The following is a 20,266-nucleotide window of genomic DNA, read 5'->3' as shown; positions in this document are numbered from 1 at the left end:
TCCGGCGGGGCGGTGCGCCCGGCCCTGCGGGGGCCCTTCGCCGCGCCCCGGGAGCGCCACCCTCGTCTCACAAACACCGACAGGCGGGGCTGGTTCCGCTAGAAAAAGTTTATTAATAGAATGGTGTTAATCCATAAAAAAAATTACAAAAACCGTTGTGCATTACGTTGTGCTTGCAGTCAGTAGTAAATTACAGTTGCATCATTTAATAGCAGCTTGCTTTCTTTAGAGGCACTCTTGATATTCCTAAAGAACAATGCACTTGGAGATTTTTACCTTTTCTGTTGACACTACAGCTCAACGCTGCCATACCACCACTCAACATACTAATTAATACCTCTTCCATTAATTATGCAAATGTTCTAATTAGCTGGTGTCCTTACTATTAGCAGCAACTGCAGTTACAGTTCCTACCTTCTATATATCATGTAAACATTAAGAAATAATTAACAGTTCATGAAAAAATAACTGCACTCAGTGCTCTGTTGTTATGCAAATATAACATCATTTAGTAATAGATTCAGGATATTTTTTAAGACATTTAGAACTTCATATTCATAGTGCTGGTGTAGTCCCAATGAAGATTTTAAAAAAGCTACATTCTGTCCATCTGCATATACATATGCAATCACATGACATCTCTGCTACATAAAACAGCAACGATTAGAGATCAGTTTCATAGGAAAAGTTTAAATTTTCCCATTCGCTGCAAAACAGTTCAATCCTTTATGTGGTTTACATTCAAGGATTAAAACTGAAGAGCACAAAATTACGAAAATAGCTTCAGTTCTCCAGTTTGTAAGTGATTTGGAACTTGAGATACACACTTGAAGAATTGCCAGATGCCTGACTACTTAGTTTATTTTCCTACAGTGAAGAACTAGAGCTTCACTGAACTCCTCTATTTAAGGAGCTTTGTATTACAAAATAGTTCAATCTGAGAAAAAGAAAGATATATGAAATACACGAATATATGAAAATGTATCTGAAAAAATATTTCCTTAAATTTAGGCTCCGTATCAAAGACATCCTGAAAGAGAAGAATGAAAAATGCACTTAAGGAAATGAGGGAACTGAAAGAAAGAAAAACTAATTTAAATGCCTGTCGGTTTTGCAAGTACTTTGTACCTGGCATTGACCGTACCACAGCAGAAGGAACTACAACCAACGAGTACTCTGTGGGCCTTTCATAGATGTTTCCCTTGCTAATAATGAACAGTTCCCAGTGGCTTTTGCAACAACACAGTATTAATGATCATCTACCATAAGACATTTCTGATTTAATAGAATAGTCTCATTTCTCTCCCCTAAGCACGTAACATCCCAATGTCCTAAAGATCCCAAAATAACTGACATTAGCACTTCTAGCTGCCTTAGAAACAAAGCATTTGTTATGGATTCATTTATACAAAGACTCATATGGAATGCTTAAATATATAATGCTTATCCAAAGATCACTTAGCTTATTACAAAACAAGAGTTAAAAACTGGGCAAATGAATTCTAGCAGTTGGTATGCTAACAGTTTTTAACAAAAAGCTGAGTGAAAAGTAAAAGAATTGTTTAGATTATTAAATACTGGGGATTGCAGGATGATACTGCTATGTAATGTGAGTGACAGCTTTTTCACATGCAGTGTTTGTATCTGAATAATGTCCCTTAAAAAAACCAACAAACTGTTTTCGATAAGTATAAACAGATTAATATTTTTTCCTTACCCCTACAGAAATGAAGAAGAGGGCTCAACAAAAATTAAAACCAATTTCTTCCAGTGCCCAACAGAAGACAGACTGGCAAGTTGCCAGCTCCTTTTCTGAAAATAAAATCAAGATACTCAGCATCTTCTATGCTGAGGTCCAAAGTGACCTACAAGCACCCTTAAACCACGCAACAGGTATTTCTAAAGTTCAGATCCACGAAGGGTAATCTACTTCACCCTCCAAAACAGATACTGCTAACAGCTAAGAGCTCTTGACCTCTGTAGTGCTCTACAGTAGGAATTAAAGGTGACCATAACTGGAGTTGCTCAAAGCTTCTCCATAGACAGTATCTCTTTGAAGAAAGAAAATCAGAATTTTCAAGGTTGTTTTGACTCTCACCAGTTCCTCCTCCTGATTCATACTGTCCTTTGAAGAACAGGTACATGATGTTTTCCCTATCTTCCTCTATAAAACTGGAAGATTACTGCGTTAATTAGCACAAAAAGGGAAGCTGCAAAAGCAGCACAAAGATCAACACAAAAGTCTCACTATTGCTCACTAATTTTCAATTTGACACAAACTAACAAAACAGCCTTTTTCCCTGAGAATCAATCTAAAAAGCAGCCTCTTTTCACCCCTTGCAAATTAGCCTTGTAGTCATACTTCTGCAACAAACTAGTCTACCCCATTCACCTGTTCCTTTTTGTATACTATTATCTTGACAAGCCAAGATACAAGAGCTATACATAAGGTTCTGAACTACATTACTACAGCTGAGTTTTCTCCAAAGACTTAACAGGAGCAGTATCAGTCTCTAATATCCAGCACACTACTCAGCTTTTTGGCATAGAAGTTAATCAATTACAAACAGTACTGCAAATATGTAGAACTCATTAATCTCTTCAGTCATACACACTGGTAAGACTCCGGTTAGTTTAAAGTGCAGTCAATCTAACAGTGCCCTGCAGAGACATACCGCTTTCATTTACAGTAATTTCACGTTACACAAAAGATTGCGTATTAAACTAATTTCCACTTCCAGGTGTTCAAGAATTGATATAATACTGTAACAAGGTTATTCCTGGGCAACCAGAGAAATGCTCTGAAGATAATCTGCAGATGCCATTATAAAGTCAGTCCATTCCTTGGCCAACTCTTCAATGGAGACTTCCTCCCCCCCATATTCCTGTGGAAGAATGCTGGCTGGGAAGTGTTCGGTCAGACTCTGCATGTAGTTATTTCCATGCATATAGACCTAAAACAAAATATGAAAAGCATTTAATTGGGTATGAATGCTAGAGAACTGAGTGCAAACAAGCAGCAAAGAAACTCAGCCTAAGAGCTGAAGCCACCAGCTTGGTTTGACTACACAAATGTACTTGTCCATAACGAGCTCCTTAAATGAAGAAGGAAGTACCACGTAAGCGAGTTTCCCATAGGAGCTCACAGTCCTGCTCAGTATCTGCAGCTTGATGAAGCATGGACTACAACCCCAGATCTGCATTTTATGCAGCTGTGAGCACTGGAGCTGAAACTAACTACACACTTGTTCCAGATGGGTTTAGCAGCACTGATAAGGGTACACACTACATCCGAACAGTGAGCTAAAGCACGGGAAGACTGGAGTTTGGTCTTGTCATGATAGGTATCGTGTTTTTCAGTCATTTTCATGAACAGCACAGTGTTTGGCTCCTGGCCATTACTATCTGGTCCAGTCACAGGTATTTAAAACCAACATTATGTAGTATGTAGGTAGGTTCAGACAGGTGCCAAGAAGGATATTCAAAAGAATCTGTATCTCAGTCCTTCCTTATGTTTCAGTTCCAGCTGAAATTAGATCCTGGGCTACTCCTCCACTTTAACCCTTGTGATAGTGTAGTTCAGGTTCTTCTCTCCTTGCTTTATTGTAGCTATTTTGAATACTTGTCCATTGCTTCCAGTCAGACACTTTCACAGGCCTCTTTTTAACACTTGACAAGAAATTTCTGCAATTATTGTTACATAAAAAGTGCAAGAATATGCACTCGAAAGGTAGTTGGCTGCCTTTTATTCTAACATTTCATCAGGAAGTAAAATACTAAGTGAATAATAATTATTCCTATGAAGGATGGGGAACTGGCCCTTAGAGGGTTTTTTTTCAGATCATACCTGTAACTCAAACCAATCTGCTTCTGTTCCATTCCATGAACTGGGATATCTGGTTTGTTTTCTTTCATGCCTTTAATGTCCATCTGCCCTCTTTTCTGCTTTTGCAGTTCTAACCTGAGACATTCTGAGCCGAATCAGGTGTGTGTATGGGGGGGTTGCAGGTATTAATGTGAGAGAAGAAGGGCCACAGTATCAGGCTGCTGGAACATGCTCCCTTTTTTAATCATCTTTTGAGAGTGAGGGACTGTACAGGGCCACCTCTCTAATGTAAACACAACTGCTAGAAAAAGGGGACTGCCAAATAACAGTTAACAGTGACCAGAAAAAACTGGATTTACTGTCCCGGAGTGCAATGGCTACTGCAAATCCACAAGATCCACACGCTGAAACAAGGGGGCTTCAGAGTGGAAATAATAGGCAGGGCTGTTTATTTGTACCTTAGTCCTGTGTTAGCTGGTACAAAAGGAGGTACTGTGAAATGTTGAAACGTCCAATATTCTTCCTATGCTACAATAAACCAGAATTCTTGACATGCTTTTCCATCCAACTACAAACAGGTTTTCAGATTTGAAACTGCAATACAATTTAAAACAACTAAGAAGCTATTTGGAAAAAAAATTTTTGAACTTAAGCCTGTCCTATTTTTGATGCATAAATGCCCCCGCTGGTCTTTCACAACTAAAAAGTTGTCTTCTTGGAGCATATCATCACTGTTCAGTAACAATTTCTCACTGTCATTTAAAGGCACAGTGCTAGGAGATCCAGGACCTGTTTCTTCCTAGTTCTTCGTAAGAATTGTTGTGTGATCTCAAGCAAATTATTTAACCTCTCTGTGTCACAGTGTTTTTTATCTTCAGAGTGTTGATAACAGCAACCACTTGCAACTCTCATGTTAGTGACAACTGCAAATGCTTTACAGTTAGTTTCTGGAGGCCTCTATGGCACTAACACACAAAAATGATTTATGCTCTTCAGTGCTCAGGAGTGCCCAGATCCTAAGAGAAGTGCTACAGACTGTCATGTAAGGATTTTGTGGCAGAAAGAAATATTTGTGTGCACTCACCCGTTCCTTTATTTTTTCAGTGAGAAAAGGCTTAATTAGAGCGAAGACTGAGTGGAAGAATAAAGGCTCATTAATCAAGTGGATACCTCGAACTTTTAGAGGAAAGGAATCCTGTCAAAATACGTGAAAAACAGTGTAAGGAAAAGCAAATATTGGAAAGATTCTACTGTTAAGGACAAGTCTGTGAAAACTATCTAGTCCATAGGTTAGAGTATTCCTCCTGACTTTGCCAGTTCCTGCACTTTGGAGTGCTCTTAATTTACACTGCCCCAACAACACTTAGAAAAATCATATATATCCCATTAGGAGGAAAAATAAAAAATTCAGTAGGAGGAGAGGATATTAAAAAAAAAACTAAACAGAAAATCAAACAAGAAAACCCTCACCCAACTGCACATAAGTAACATATTCAAAGCTTTTGCTCAGCCTTTCTTCGGAGGTACAATCCTTCACAATAGAGATTCTGCTGCTGATTTACCAAAAAGCTATCTAGCCATGTGCTTTCATTGGCGATTCACAGCCTGAAGGATAATATGCCAATATATATAAATATAAACCACTGAAGCTACTAACTTTCAGTTAAATAATTTATATTTATAATTTAGAGACAAGCCTTGAAATTACTGGGAATTTGCCCAAGCCAGAAGTTCAGCTTTACAAAAAGATTACTGTCATAATGAAAATAAAAATTGTATCTGCTATATACAGCCTTTATAATATGAAATACTTCTACTTGCATTCATTTAGAAGTCCCAGACCTTTGAAAGTTAAAAGAAAACACAGCAGTGCTCAAAGACAGCATTATGCAATGGGGAAATTATAGCTTCCATTCACATCCAACCTGATACTACCTCTGCAACCAGAGGATTTCTGCTAATGTAAGTGCTACTTCTCACAAAAAATTCTCCCCACTAGTACAGCAGCTCATCTCACATAATTTCATGCACGCTTCTCATTCTTCTATAAGTAAAAAAACCCTAAACCCCACATATTTCTTAAATGCAACTCCTTTTAGATTTTAATGTATGATAAAGATCTCAAAACTATCAGATTGTAGGTTTACTGTACATTACCATGTGTTACCGTATACTTAAGGTCTACTGTGATGTTTTTCACAAAACAATTTGGTTTTGCCAAGGGTAATAGATTTTGCAAGATGATGTCACTTACTATTCTTACTATGCTTTCCATTCCTTAGTACATATTTCCTTTCTATTAACTTCTGTTTCTTCACACAGGATAGTAATTTGCAAGACACATTTCTTAAGTAAAACACAGGGTTGAAACTAAGGTTCCTTAATTTTTACTTAAAAGCATGTTGAGCAACACTAAGACAATCTTTTGGCAAAATACCTGAACCTAATTAAAGCAATGAAAGGAATCTGAAAAAAAATGAGTTTAACTTATTTCTCTTCTTAGAAAAGAACACTGGAAACACACAAATTTGTTGTTGTCTTTTTTTTTTTTTCCCCCAATAGCTATTAATAAGCATTGAAAAGCATGCAACAAATCTGAAATAGGTCAAGATGGAAACATCATATTCAGAGAATTTCCTCGCTTGAGATAATGGATTGAAACCTTTAGATGCAATTGCAAATCCTGTTCTACCTCCTTTCTGCTCTATTTCAAAGTGAAAAAAATACTAGCAACTTGTTTACTACCTCAGAAATCAACTAAAACACTCTTACTAGTCCTGTTCTCATGAGATCTTGCCCAGAATCAGATGAACATCAAGATTTCTTATTCCAGATGTGAAAAGTTGGGAATACCTACTGGTTTCACTTAAGTTCTACAGCAGATACCAAAAAGGAAGAACAACTGTAAGTTCTGACGCTTTGATTGAACTTCAAAACCTTACAAAATCAGAGCAAGAGATTACCTCCCTCACTCATTTCCACATCACAAGCTAACAGTTTTATTATTGCTGACTTTCAATCTAAATTCTGAAGGAAAATGTGTTTATGGGACTATACTGAACCTTGGCTGTCTGTTCTCTGTCCCCTTCTTTTATTCTTTTGTTCTTCCCCCTGAAATCCATTGGCGAAGTTCAACCAAATTTGACAGCAATGAACAAGTCTTAGACAATGAAACACCCACAAGCTTTGTGAAAAATAGGAATTGAGGTAGTAGTGAATGCACAAAATAACCTTCATGTTGAGGGGGCAAAAAGCAAGCAGAACATAAACATTATACATTCTGTTGGTAGCAGTTGGAAGATCATGTAGCATCATCCATGCTGGTAAAAAGTTAGTACTGTCTTGCTCTTAACTGCTCTTTGTGCATGCTATTTCTCATCCTCTCTAAGTGTCAGGGAAAAAAAGCTTTGACTGTTGAGTTAATGCCGAAAAAAAATGGAAGAGATTAAATGGGATAACGAACAGAGATCCTTACAGAACTGGGCTTCATGGGCACTTACGCTCATGAAATTCTTGTGTTGTAACAGGTCAGTGGAGTTCTTATAAACATCAGAGGTTAAAGGTAATTTTCTGCTATACAAGAACATACTTCAAGTCAAACCAAGCAAAACCTATGACTCCTAATGGATTTAAGATTTTGTTCTTTAAAGCTGTATAGACTCTAAGGAGGTCTACAGAAGGAAAATTTACTATAGCTTGCAACAGATGAAAAATTGAGAGTTAAAGCAATGAAGCAGCATGTCATACTTACTGTGAGAACAGCAGCAATTTTCTTGGCCACTGCTGGACTGATTTGAAATGCATGAGCAAATCGCCAGCCTTGAAGATCAAAGATAGCCTTGACTCCATTCCGCTGAGTCTCAATCTCCTTTACAATGAGTTCAGATGTGATGAGGCTTACACGAAACACATCGTATGCTGTAAATAACTTGGGATCCCACTGTCCTGAAGAGTGAATAGATTACTCTGCATTACCATGAGAACATCACATAAACCTATACTTTTGCTTGCTACTGCTTCTAACGTGCTTCTCAGGAACAAGTAACCAGCAATATCAAAGGTCCTGAAATAAACCAATTTGGCAGTACAGAAGTTATTTTGTGTGCCTGCTCCGTCACTCACCCTTTACACTCTCTTTGTAGATGGTACCACCTAATGGTAGATGGGTGTAGATGCCACCTAATGTAACGTTCCACCCATGGATGTAGCCTCCAGTACAAGGTTTTAACAGGAACAGCTTAATTCAGTAACAGTCAGGCTAGCAGAAATTACAGATCATCAATCCAATCAATTCATAAACTTTTTCTTCAGTACAGTAATTCTGCTAAGATTTGGCGAATCTCACTTGTTTTTCTGAGGCCTGAGCAAAGAATTGCATGGGACGAGTCTTAACCCTAGACGAAAGCTTCAGAGCACAACCTTCAACTAGACTAGCTGATAATAAAGCAATTATTTGAAAGCTAGCAAAAGTAACGTCCCTGTCCAAAACAAGCACAAAGAAATATGGTAACGTGATCTTTTAACTACATCTTTTTTTTAAAGACTTTTGGGAGTGCAAACAAACAAACAAAGGACCTTCAGATTGTTGTTACAAGACTCTGGCTATGTGTGAACAGTGAAAATCCAGTGAACTTCTCATTCCCATCTAAACTGAACATCGGTACAAGACTAGGTATAGACCTATTCTCACCCCTGTGCTGCACCTACCTGAGTACCACAGTCCTAGCACATGGCTTTGAAAATTCATATGGAAACATAATTATTAGGACACTCAGACCCAAACAGACACATATTCTTAGAAGCTTCAGGCTTTTACCTTTAAGACTTCTTTTGATGTAGACAACAATTCCACTACAAAGAATGTAAGTTTTTCATAAAGGATTGTACAGCTTTAGCAATATCAATATATAAGTCAAATGATGTAATTGTTCTCAATAAACTCACCTTTATATTAATGAAAAGGTATCTCTAACAGGGAACTTAAATATGTTAACTTTCTAGTTAAGACATTCTGATATTATCTGATTGCACCAACCCCTGGCGTTGCACCCATACAAACACCGCCACCCACTCCACCCCCCACCCCCCAAAAAGAAAAATAAAAATCAGTGACAGAGCCAGGTGTGAAACAGGTCCAAGCAATTTTGTCACTCACCAATCCTGTATACTAGAACTTTGCTTCCGTGTGGGTCCCTTGATCTCAGGACTCCATGATAGCCAGCATGCAAAAGACCAAGAACAGAAGATGGTCGTAAATCTGCACTTATTTCTGGGCATTCAATTCTCCACTTCTGGTAATTCTTCAATAACTGGAAAAAAATAAATGTGGATGTCAGACAACCATTAGGTATTTTATGAAAAGCACACTTAAAAAAATATGTTTTCAACATGTGGTCACAGTCATGTTTAATTCATTAAATTAGCTATAATTTAATTGTACATTTTAAGCAAATCACTCCTAGAAGCAGAAGGTTGCTATACTGGATCAAGTAAGTGATTACGATGAATTCAGAACCTTGTCAAATGGTTCATGGACTGCAGTTGTCATTTTGTGTCAGAAAAGAAAACTGGAATATGTAGCAAAAGCCTGTTGTTTCTACGTAAAATATGTCTAAACCCCAGTTTTCTTACTCAAGTTACCTTTAGGGTTATTTGGTTTGACAATGCATCAGATTCATTCAGGATTTTTTGCATTTAGATGTCCAAAGTTTTACAGACAAACATTCTCCTTCACCCACCCACCCGCCCCCTCCCCTCCATAAAGTACAGGCCCATTTCATACATACAATCATTAACAAATCTAGTTTACTATTTACAACAGGTATGATCATCAGCATATCCAAAGCGCATTTTTAAAGTCCCTCCTACCCCTCTGAAATGGAATATAACAATATAGTGGGTCCGTTACCCATTAGTCAGTTTCCCTCCCTCAAGAGTGGAAATAACCAGAACCTGTTTTGTTAAAACAGAGATCCTGTCCATTATCCAGGACATGATCACCCCAGTTCCTTAGGCTGAAAGGCAGCATCATAAACCAGTATGTCTAAGACACTGGAAGAGCTGTGTGTTGAAGGGACATGGCCTGACTCTAAGGAACAGCCAGTTAAAGGCGTTCCTTTCTGAGGTAACATCTATGTAGAGGAATTACAGGTGATACTGTGAAAGGTCATCTTAGACACAGACTGAGTTGATGATCAGTAATTCTAATTTCCAAGTCTAATTGCTGGTTTTCCTTTAATATTAATGAAGTGGTGGTAGGGAAAATGAACTGCTATGCCCTACTACTAAAATCTGTTTAAGATATTTTGAATAGGTAAGTGGGAAGCTATGCAAGACTCTCTTCTAAAAAGCTTCCTTTTGATTAAACTAAATTCTGCCTCTGCTATATCACCCATGCTAAGTTCTCTAGCACTGATTCTGGAGGGTAGAGGAATAGCTATAGCAAGTAATTTAGATTTTGTATTAAAATTTCCTAAACAGCTACAGTTTAGACTTCTAACCTGAGACCTTTGAAGAAGCTAAAAGACTCAGAATTTTTCAGTAACTTGTTTCACAACAAACTGAAATGTAGACTTAAATCTTAAAGGTAGCAGGCACAGGCTAGCCTTTAAAATTGTTACTGTATTTCAAACAGCAAAGTCAACTGATCTCAGCAGTTTCACAAATTAAATGTGTTCACCACAATGAAAGCATTAACCAACAGTCTTTTATTTCTATTGATCTGTATTGAGAAACCAATTTTTATTCATTTCTCAATTACTGCATATTTCACAACTGAAATGTTATTGTTAAAAGAACTGTCAGCTCCAACTAATAAAACACAACATTAAACACATTACAAATTTCTTTGATCTATGCAAGTATAATTTTATTCACCATTTTAATAGAAAGAACCTCAGTTGTTCTCAGATCTATCTTCTCAGATACTGAATTCATCCCTTGGAACATCACAGCATTAGCTACACTGATGCTTACCTACAGACTCTTAAGAGGGACACCTGAGACTCACCGTCCTGTACCTCATGGCATGCTTGTATTAGATAACTAGTCTTATTTCTTACCCTTCCCTCTACTTTCAAGTTTCTTGTATCATTGTACATAATCATATACTACTTCTTCAGCTTAAGGCTTTTCTGCTCAGTTGAAGGTCTTGAATTGTTTTGAAGGTCTCTCAAATTGTCATGAGGAAACTTTTTATAAGGCATTATTGTTTGTCAGCAGAATTTACTTACAGTTAAATGACACACCGATCAGAAATTAGCTATAACCTTCACGGAAATAGCACCTATAAATACGTATTGTATTTATTTTTTCATTCAGAGTTCATTTGCCATGTTGAAGTCCCATTTGATTTGGCAATAAGAAAGTTGATAAAAGCCTCAACCTAAACCATACACTGTAGAAACAAACTTTTACTCATTAGGAGAATTTTACTAGAAGCCTTTTGACTGCATTAAGCCAATTATAGTCTAGGCTAACTTGAAAACAAGCAAACAAAAAAGGCTGGGGGAGGGAGTAGGGAAAGTAAGTTAATTTGTGGAACAGAAATTCACTATAATTGCAAAGACAGGCCTGATGAGGTACTCTGATTATCTCACTCCTGGTACTTGACTCTTTACAAAGGGCACTGTTTGAGCAATCCCAACCACTTTGTGCCAACCAGGCAGCACTGTCAACATACTACATTCTTGTCCTTGGTCTTCCCAACAGACACTTAAATAGCAGCAACATACAAAAACACCCTCAAAACAACTATACAGCATCTGTAGCTTTGTCATTTCTCCCTGTTCTTCTAAAATCTGTGGTACTTAATGAACCCAATTAACAATTACATACATACCTTATACATCTCTGAAGAGCTGCCTGACAAAACCAAGATAAGAGTAAAAATGATAAATTCATTGAATACCCTGAATAATCCTATCTTGTCAGTACAGTTAGTTTTCATGAATATTCACTTTTTCCAAGTTGGAAACAACAAGGATTTAAGCTCTAGATCTTAGGAGAAAGGGAATGGCGTTCACAGCTTGTGACACACTCAAGGTCCTTATGGAAGACACTGTTTACCCACTAGTGAGTCCATTAAGGACTAAACATATGGTTGGAGTTTTCCGATACCTTCCATGACATGGGCAAGCTGTATAGCTTTTAGACATATAACATGGCTAAGCTCCAAACATACGTCCCTTGGCCAGACAGCCATAAAGTGCTGAAGAATTCTCAGACTTTGAAAATTAATTACCTGAAATTATTTACTGATTCAATGATTTATTCACGACATCTGAAGCCCAACACAGCTAGTTCCATGAGTAATCCGCAGATCCGTAATGGAATTCAAAAACTAGTAGTGGGTACTTCCAGATTTATTTTGAAAATTTCTAGTTTAATGTTGTGTAAATACAGAAATTCATGTGAAATATTAAAACAAAAAATGGGCCTGTGGTTTTTTTCTAGTAAAGACAGCAAGGAAAACCATAAATATTATATATAACAATCGGTCTGGATATAGAAGATGAAGCAATCTAGTATCAGGAAAACCAGGAGCATTCATTACCTAGTATAAAAGGTGGCTCATGTAGTTATAACACTTCTCAATGTATAATTATCTGTGTTTACAAAACGAATAACCTACTTAGCATCTGCTCAGCATCTGAAAATAAATGCAAGGTAACTTGATAAATGGGGAAAGCTGAATGAAAAACACCAGAGTTTGGAGTTTAGCATTAATTAAGAGGGTTTTATCCTGAGATCTGTTGGGGATAGTTCCAGATTTCTGAACATCAGAGATGATAAAGTTACTGATTAATCCAAGATTCACGTGCTACAAAACAAAGAAAGGTAAACCTAGTACTTTACTTAGAATAAAAAGAACTAGAGAACAACACGCTTGTCACAAACCAATGTATTTGTATACGTAAATTAATTATTTTTTCTTGATTAATAACTATATATTCATATTAACAAGGATGCTAGACAGAATTAGGCCCCTACTTGTGTCAGCAGTTGTACCAATGCACATGATGTTTAGGAAAAAAATGTTTTCTATTGGCGATATTTGGAGGATAAACCAATAGCTCAAACTTTAGAATATAAACATATATATGTAAACACACACTTTTCTGCATATATATATATGTGTGTGTGTGTGTGTGTGTGTGTGTGCATATAGCTACACACAGAATTTAAACACATGGTATACACAGACAAAGAATTTAAAGTATTTTTATAGAGACACAGAACTTTCCCCATTTCACATACATTATTCCATTGCCAGTTGGGAGAGGGCTGGCACATGCCTAAGTTGAGACATTTGGCTTAGCACAAAGGGAAGACTGGCCGATTCATTTTTATTTCCTTAACAGTCAGCCCACAGAGCCTAACAGGGGCTCTTCCATCCTTGTTGAGGAACCCCTCTGGGTTGATGGAAGAAAAGCAGCCAAGTACCTGATTTAAACTTGGTATTTATATTTGAATGATGTGAAGGACCTCAGAGATAATGCCCCAGACTCAGACGTATGTTTGACATTATGGAAAACAATCCTTCTTGTACAGCACAGTTATTCTCAGCAACTTACATGCAGTACAACACATCAGGAAGCCTTGATTCCTCCTTAAATGAAATGCAGAGCAAAGTCACAGTCTGCCTATATACCCTTGTAGCAACCAGAACTCCTGAAAGGATCCTAGATATTTAGACTGGTTTGAGTGCCATAAAAACAATGCTTACAAAAAGTCTAAGTCATATGCTAGGAACACAACTCTTGGCATAGAGTTTCAGTGTGGCATTTTTACTGAATTTAAAGATTTTCATTCTTTTCCCCAGAGTATAACCTACTTCAAGTACAAAAGGACAGTATCCCCAAGTCCCTGAGAATTAGTATTATACAAGAGTTGTGGGATGTAATGCAAGGACATAATAAAATGCACTAGGCAAAAAGATTTACGGAGGAAAGGAGATGCTCGTTCTCCAGATTTCACGTATCACTACTGAATCCAAGTGACAGTGGTTTTGAGTGCAACAGTGAAATCAAACATAAACACATAGCTGGTACATTAGAAAAGGGATATATAAACGCATGGCTTTTGGAGACCCGTTGTCCTGCTTCTCCATTTACAGAATATATAGTAAGTAGGTGTATCTTCACAAATTCATGAGCAAATAACATGCTCAGCTTGGGCACAAATTTATATCCAGACTGAAATCTTTTGCAACACTAGCATCTCATCCATATCTGTATCGCTAACAGAGATCACAAAAGCACAAAAGATGCTGTAATGATATAGCACCACTGTTCCTTCTGAGTGTTAATTTTTGGTAGGCAGGTAAGAATTGCCTAGAAGTCTCACAAGACAAGAAAAATTTCTTATTTACCTATTGAAGGTTTGTGATGGTGTTTGAAAGTTATTGTTAGTCTGTGTCAAAGAATTTTCTGTTCATTTCTAAAGACAAATCTCTGCCGGTATTTCTTGTAGACTGACTTAACACTTTCTTACTAATTAACATTCATGCATTTGAAATCCTTTCATGGAATCTACCCGCTTAACTTCATCTCTTCTTCTGCAGCCTGTATGTAAGCGGCTCGGATTCATGCATACATCTCCAGCCACTTTCTAAGACAAGGCACTGGGCCAAGTTTAATCCTTCCTGTGATTCAAAATGCATTAAAAGAATTATCTTCTAACTTGGGAATAGTTTGTTACTGAGCTTGAATGAATAATCATTGGCTCTAAAAAAATTACAGACATTTTTAGCTCTTCTTTAAGCTCTTCAGTGCTAGCTACCTGTTTCAGTGGTGGATTTTCTTTGCATGATATACATCAATACATCAGTACTTGAAAGCAAGTCTAGAATTGTCACTGGAAAAATGTAAAACATTCCTGTTGGAATAAGTCATCATATAAGATTCATAAATTGAATGTCTTGCCACAATCTACCTGATTATTATTTTCTGAAGCATTTCCAGATGTTGATAAATTTAAATCAGATAAATCTGTGTCAAATATTAACCACGAACATATCAATAAGCAGTCTGGTCAGTTGCCAGACTCTTATTCATATTTAAGGCTAAGTATAAGCCCATACTAAGAAAGATACCTGATGACCTTTTGTTGTAAGCATTGACAGAGCAACAAATTTTGATCATCCCTTAGCTGCTCTACAAGTACCGTGCAGTAGTACACAGGAGCCCAGTGGGCAAAAGGGACTGTATCAGCCTGAACTCCAAACTGAGAGGCAACATCAAGCCAGGATAGAAGTAAGCAGCCACTGTCTGGACTGATGGCAGGAGGGCTCTGTCTAGGATGAAGTATTAACATAACCTCTGCATGTGGTCAGACTTGGGTTAGATGAATATACATGACCAGCACAGAGTTTTGCACAATAATTCTCTTGGGCCTTAATATACCAATTGCAGATAAACACATTCCTTAAAAAAAAAAAAAAACAAAAAAACAAAGAATTGCTTCCCATGCTGTAACAGAAGTAACCTAGAAATCAGTGTATTATTATGAAATATGAATATTAAGATAAAAGATTAAGTACAAGTAGCTACAGGATTTGAAGACCTGAAATTCTAGATGGAAAGATTAAACACAGGTGGGTTTTGAACATCAGAATCTACTAATTCAAAGGGTCCAAACAAGAAATTTAGAAACTTAGCAGCCTGTGGAGAGCCAGAAATTCTGAAGAGATTCTAAAAAGACCTTGTTTTTCCAAAGCAGGTCCCCAGTCACAGAGGGCTGATTCTCAAGATGACTATAGGAAATTTGCTACTTCATAGACTCCCATCCATAAACTTAGCCTGGATTTCACACTCTTGAAGATTAGTCCCAGCTACAATATATCTCACAATTAATAACAAGAAAGTGCAGAAACATACCGGCCAAATTCTAAAGTGCCACTGTCCTAGCTATAGGATTATCAATAACAACCAACTGCAACGCAATTAGGAGTGGATATTTAGGAGCGCATACTGTCTTCACATTAAGCCCTACTTTTTGGAACCATGAAATACATGAAAACAAAATGTCTTTTGTTGGGAAAGAAAAAAAGGCATGGTCCTACAATTGTTAGTGCACAGCTCCGATACAAACAATCTCATTAACTTCAAGCAAACATAAGATCTGTAAATATCCAAAGAAATCTGACTTGACTTACTAGTTCTTCTAATGAGGAGGAAAGGTTTAAAGCTATGATGCAAGTCTCATGCGCCAAATGAAAAGAATGCACGATAAAATTTTTAAAGCTATTTATGATTAAGGGCTTAATTCGATTTCTCACAATCTTTTTTAGCTACCCTGATCCCGCAATATATCCATATGCAAATAATCTTCTCTTATGGTGACTAAACTTGGAAAAATTTTAAACTGTTCTACAGTACAGAGAAGTCAGAAATTAAAAGGTGAGGTCTGTTGGGCAATGCTATGTCATCAACATCAAATTCCACTGAAACACAGCTTCCAGTTGGCACAAGTGAGGAAATGTTTTTGCCCTGGGAAGATTTGGAAACACTTTCTGTTCAAAAGGGTCAGTGGTTGTCAATCTTCCTGTAAAAAAAGGAACAATCAATAACAGCTTGTACTGTGGGATATTAAAAGTACACGTGCTGTCTGTATGGCAAAGAGCCATACAAATGGCCAGGAAAGTACCAAAACTTAACAAAGCCCAAAAGGAGCGTTGTAAATGACAAAACTCCATGGGAAAATAAGTTTTTACTCATAGCTTTATGTCAGAATAATTATAAATCTGCAATGAAACTAGTATCATTACTAGTAACCAGTAACCTGAGCCTGACAAGGATGTCATTTAAAGGATACTGTTTCCTGATGGGAGTTGCGACCTTATCACACTGGCCGTAACCTCTACATTATGCGACTGTCCCGCACTTACCGTAACCTCCACGTTACCTCACCAAGGCCGCACAAAGCCAGCCCCCACACCGCACATTTACACCGCTCTGCCACGCTGAAGACACGCGTGACGGGCACTTACACCCCGAAACGGCCCGCTGAGCCTCGGCCCACCCAAGCGCCCACCCGACCCGCCACACTGACTCCGCCCGGGGCCAGCAATTATCCCCCCGTCCGCCCCAAGACCCCCGGCCTTCCCGCCGCCTTCCCGCCCCGGCACACCCCCGGGCCACCGGCGGCGGGGCCGCGGGGTGCGAGGCCCGGTGGGCCTGCGGGACCCCGTCCCGCCAGCGGGCGGCTGGGGCGCCCCCGGGCCGAGGCCGGCTGGCTGGTGGCCGCCGCGGGGGCTCCCCGGGCAAGGGGCGAAGCCGCCGCCCCCCCTCACGCTCAGCGGACGGCAGGAGCCCCCCCAGCCCCTTCCCGCTCCCCCGGCCCTCCTTACCCTCCAGGCCAGCTCCAGGTGGAAGTCTCGGGCACGCAGGAACCTCACCAGGAAGGAGTCGGTGAGGGGCTGCAGCCAGCGCTGGCCGGGCTCAGCCTCCGCCCGCCGCCGCAGCTCGGCGACGGCGCTGCGCACCCGCGGCGAGTGGTCGGGCAGGTCGTTGAGGCGCCCCGCGCCCGGCAGCCCCTGCGACATCCCGCCGCCCGCCGGCTCTCAGGCGGCGGCCGCGCTCAGCCCCGCCGGTCCCATTGGAAAGCGATCGGCGGCGGAGCCGGGCCGGGCTGCCTCCGCCCCCGGCGGGGCTTAACCCCTGAGCACCCTCCCGGCCCGAAGGGGCAAAGGGGAGGAGGCAGGTGTGCCGCGTCCCCCGCCGGCCCGGCCGCGACGGTTGATCTTTTGGGACCGTCTTCTCACTTTCATGTTACGGAGTTTGACCATTTTTTAGGATTCTGTGCCTTAAGCCCATCTCGTGTCCTTGGCTTGCACCTCCAAAAAGGAGCTGTGCCCGCTGCTCGGCGGGGGGAGAGGGAGACCCTACGGCGCTGGGCCCGGGGGGGGGGGCGGGGGGGCCCGGCGGGGACAGGGGGGCCGCGCCGCCTGCCGCAGGCAGCTCCTGGTCCTCCCGGAGGCCGCTGGGGCTGGTGGGCTGCCCTCCAGGCGAAAATAACCCATCTTCAAGTACTCGGTGGCAAAAACCTGCAACCTCCTTGCGGCTGCTGGGCAGAGATGGGTGCTGGTGGGACAGGAGCACCTGACGGTTACGTGAGCACGCAGCAATCGAAATATATCTGCTCTGTCTGGAAAAAGGATGGCAAAACCGAATTCAGCCTCAGTCCAGCTTTGCTGCCCAGCAGTGAGTTCAGTTATTGAAGGTGCAGAGTTCAATGAGGCTGTTAGGATTTTTTATTACAACCACTTCCTTTGATGAGGTTTCCCTTGAGATCTCTCTGGCCTACCTCACCTAAAAGCCTTACAACAAATTGCAAACATGCAATTTGTAAGGCATACTTAGGCCTATTAAAAATTTACAACACTTTGTTCCAGGTTATCTTCCCCTTCTCTGGCTTTCCACATGTATGCTTAATACTTACTTTTTGATTGGCATTTCGGTCATATCGAGCCATGTCGTGTACTCTCACATACTGCTGAAATGTCTACAGGTATCCCCCTCAGCTTTATGAAGGTAAAAAAAAAAAAAAATCTGCCTAACTAAATGCAGGGAGGTAAAAAGTGGAGGAATGTGAATGATCTTGCCAAAAAGAAAGAGGTTAAAGCAGGAACTCAAAGGACTGAACAGGAAAGATAGAAAGATAACCTTGCAGGGGGCAAGTGTTGCAGCAAAGGGTAAAAACTGGGAAACGGGTGTGGCAGTCAAGAGTATGTAGAGGTGGACATGTAGGATGGCAGGGAGGTGTAAGGAAGTATGGATCTGCCCTAGATCAGGCAGAAGCCACAAGCTGGAAATGAAAGGAGAAACAAAGAGAACAGAAGTGGAGAGGGCAGTAACAGCAGGTTGTGCTAAACCTTTTGTTTCTGGGCAGAGCTGGACAGAGCCTCCACGGGAAAAATGGCACTCAAATGTGTAACCCAATGATGGGTGGCAGGGCAAAAACAACGGGATATGACAGTAAGGTCATACAGTGCTTTTAAACACCACTTCCTAATTTTTGAGCACTTAGTTCTGCCATCTCAGTGTTCTTATAACTTAGGGTATTGCTTGTAAAAAACAAAAAGGCTGAAAAAATACAGATGCTTTTTATTACACCTTTCAGCTGAGCAACTCATAGCTTTTAACTACCTTTTCTACAAAATCTGGATTGCGATTTTGGCTTCATATTTGACTAAAGTTAGTTTTACTAGGGGTTTCAGTGATCCCCTCAAGAAAAAGTCGCAAAAATATCTGTAAATTTAAGGTTTCTATAAAAATTCCACAAGTGAGACTGTATTTGTAACACTAATGAAAGCTCCTATCTCTGACAGGGTTTCATGCAGAGGAGCCAACATGTTGAAGACTTGACCCTTCACCAGAGTAATTATGACCTGCTGCAAGATGAGGCCTGTAGGTATAGGGGTTTATTTTTGTTTAGTTACAGTTGCAAAAGAGCTCAAGTGTCTGAAAGCTGTGTCTAAATAAAATATGCCTGTTTGTAAACTTTGCCTTGTTTGTGTCCTTGAACTACGATATTTACTGCTACAACAAAGACTTGAAACTGTGGAACTATCTCTTTAGATGCTCCCTTTTGGTGTATTCCTGTGATAAACAGACTTTTCCCAGATAGCTGGAATTTGCACTCCAGAAGAAGAAGATTTACATCTGTTGAAACCCACATTATACTTAAACAGGACTTCCGTGGCAAGTGTTGAAGAGCTATGTAGGCAACTATCTTAGATCGACTGTAAAATATACACGTACCCGAGCTCCTTTCTTTTACAGGACACTATAAAAATCGCAAGTTTTTCAAGTTTCAACTATACAGTAGTTTTTTCTGTGAATTATATGGATAAATAGAAGGACCTTGTCTTTCATGCACACGCATTTAAGCTACTAGCATTAGTACCCAAATTTCAATAGGATCAAGATTCAACTTTCATAGCTGCTGAACACTTAATTTCAGTCACTGAGGATAGCAGGTAATCAGCATGTCTATAAATTAAGTTCTAGTTCACTTCCTTAAACTTGTGCAGAGAAAGCCATCATGGAATATTTGATTTTCAGGTCTTTGATTTTTTCCCAAGAATTCACGTATTTCAAAAGTAAATGCAGAGGTATGAGTCAGGAAATCAAGACAACAATTGGAAGAGTTGTTTTACAGGGTGCCAGGTGGCTTGCTTTTTCCTCTTGCCCTTCTCAAAGAAGCATACACCAGCTAAAACAAAGTAACCCTGCTCTACCACAAAATATAAGTTAAGTATTTATACTTCAAGCTTATCACATATTCTAGTGTGCATAGGCACCTGGGAAGAATTATGTTACCATTTATTAACTAGAGTGACACAAAACTGCATGTCACATGGAAAAATATTATTTATCATTCTGGTATTTATTATGTATGGGTAAAAAAACCCCACAGTCCTGTACAAGCAAATCC

At 39.6% G+C, this 20,266-nt stretch overlaps 1 protein-coding gene across 1 annotated transcript; it reads right to left on the bottom strand.

Moving 5' to 3' along the window:
* Positions 1-90: 90 nt before the first annotated feature.
* TTPA (alpha tocopherol transfer protein) lies at positions 91-17,415 on the bottom strand. Its single transcript, XM_056331134.1, has 5 exons — positions 17,178-17,415; positions 8,982-9,135; positions 7,578-7,771; positions 4,911-5,021; positions 91-2,954 (listed from the first exon to the last, which is right to left on the bottom strand). The coding sequence occupies exons 1-5, from the start codon at positions 17,370-17,372 to the stop codon at positions 2,775-2,777; spliced, it is 834 nt and encodes a 277-aa protein (XP_056187109.1). The 5' UTR covers positions 17,373-17,415; the 3' UTR covers positions 91-2,774.
* Between the last annotated feature and the right edge of the window lie 2,851 nt (positions 17,416-20,266).

Source organism: Falco biarmicus, chromosome 3, assembly GCF_023638135.1.
Source record: "Falco biarmicus isolate bFalBia1 chromosome 3, bFalBia1.pri, whole genome shotgun sequence".
Lineage (NCBI taxonomy): Eukaryota > Metazoa > Chordata > Aves > Falconiformes > Falconidae > Falco > Falco biarmicus.
This window is presented reverse-complemented; position numbering and strand designations above follow the sequence as displayed.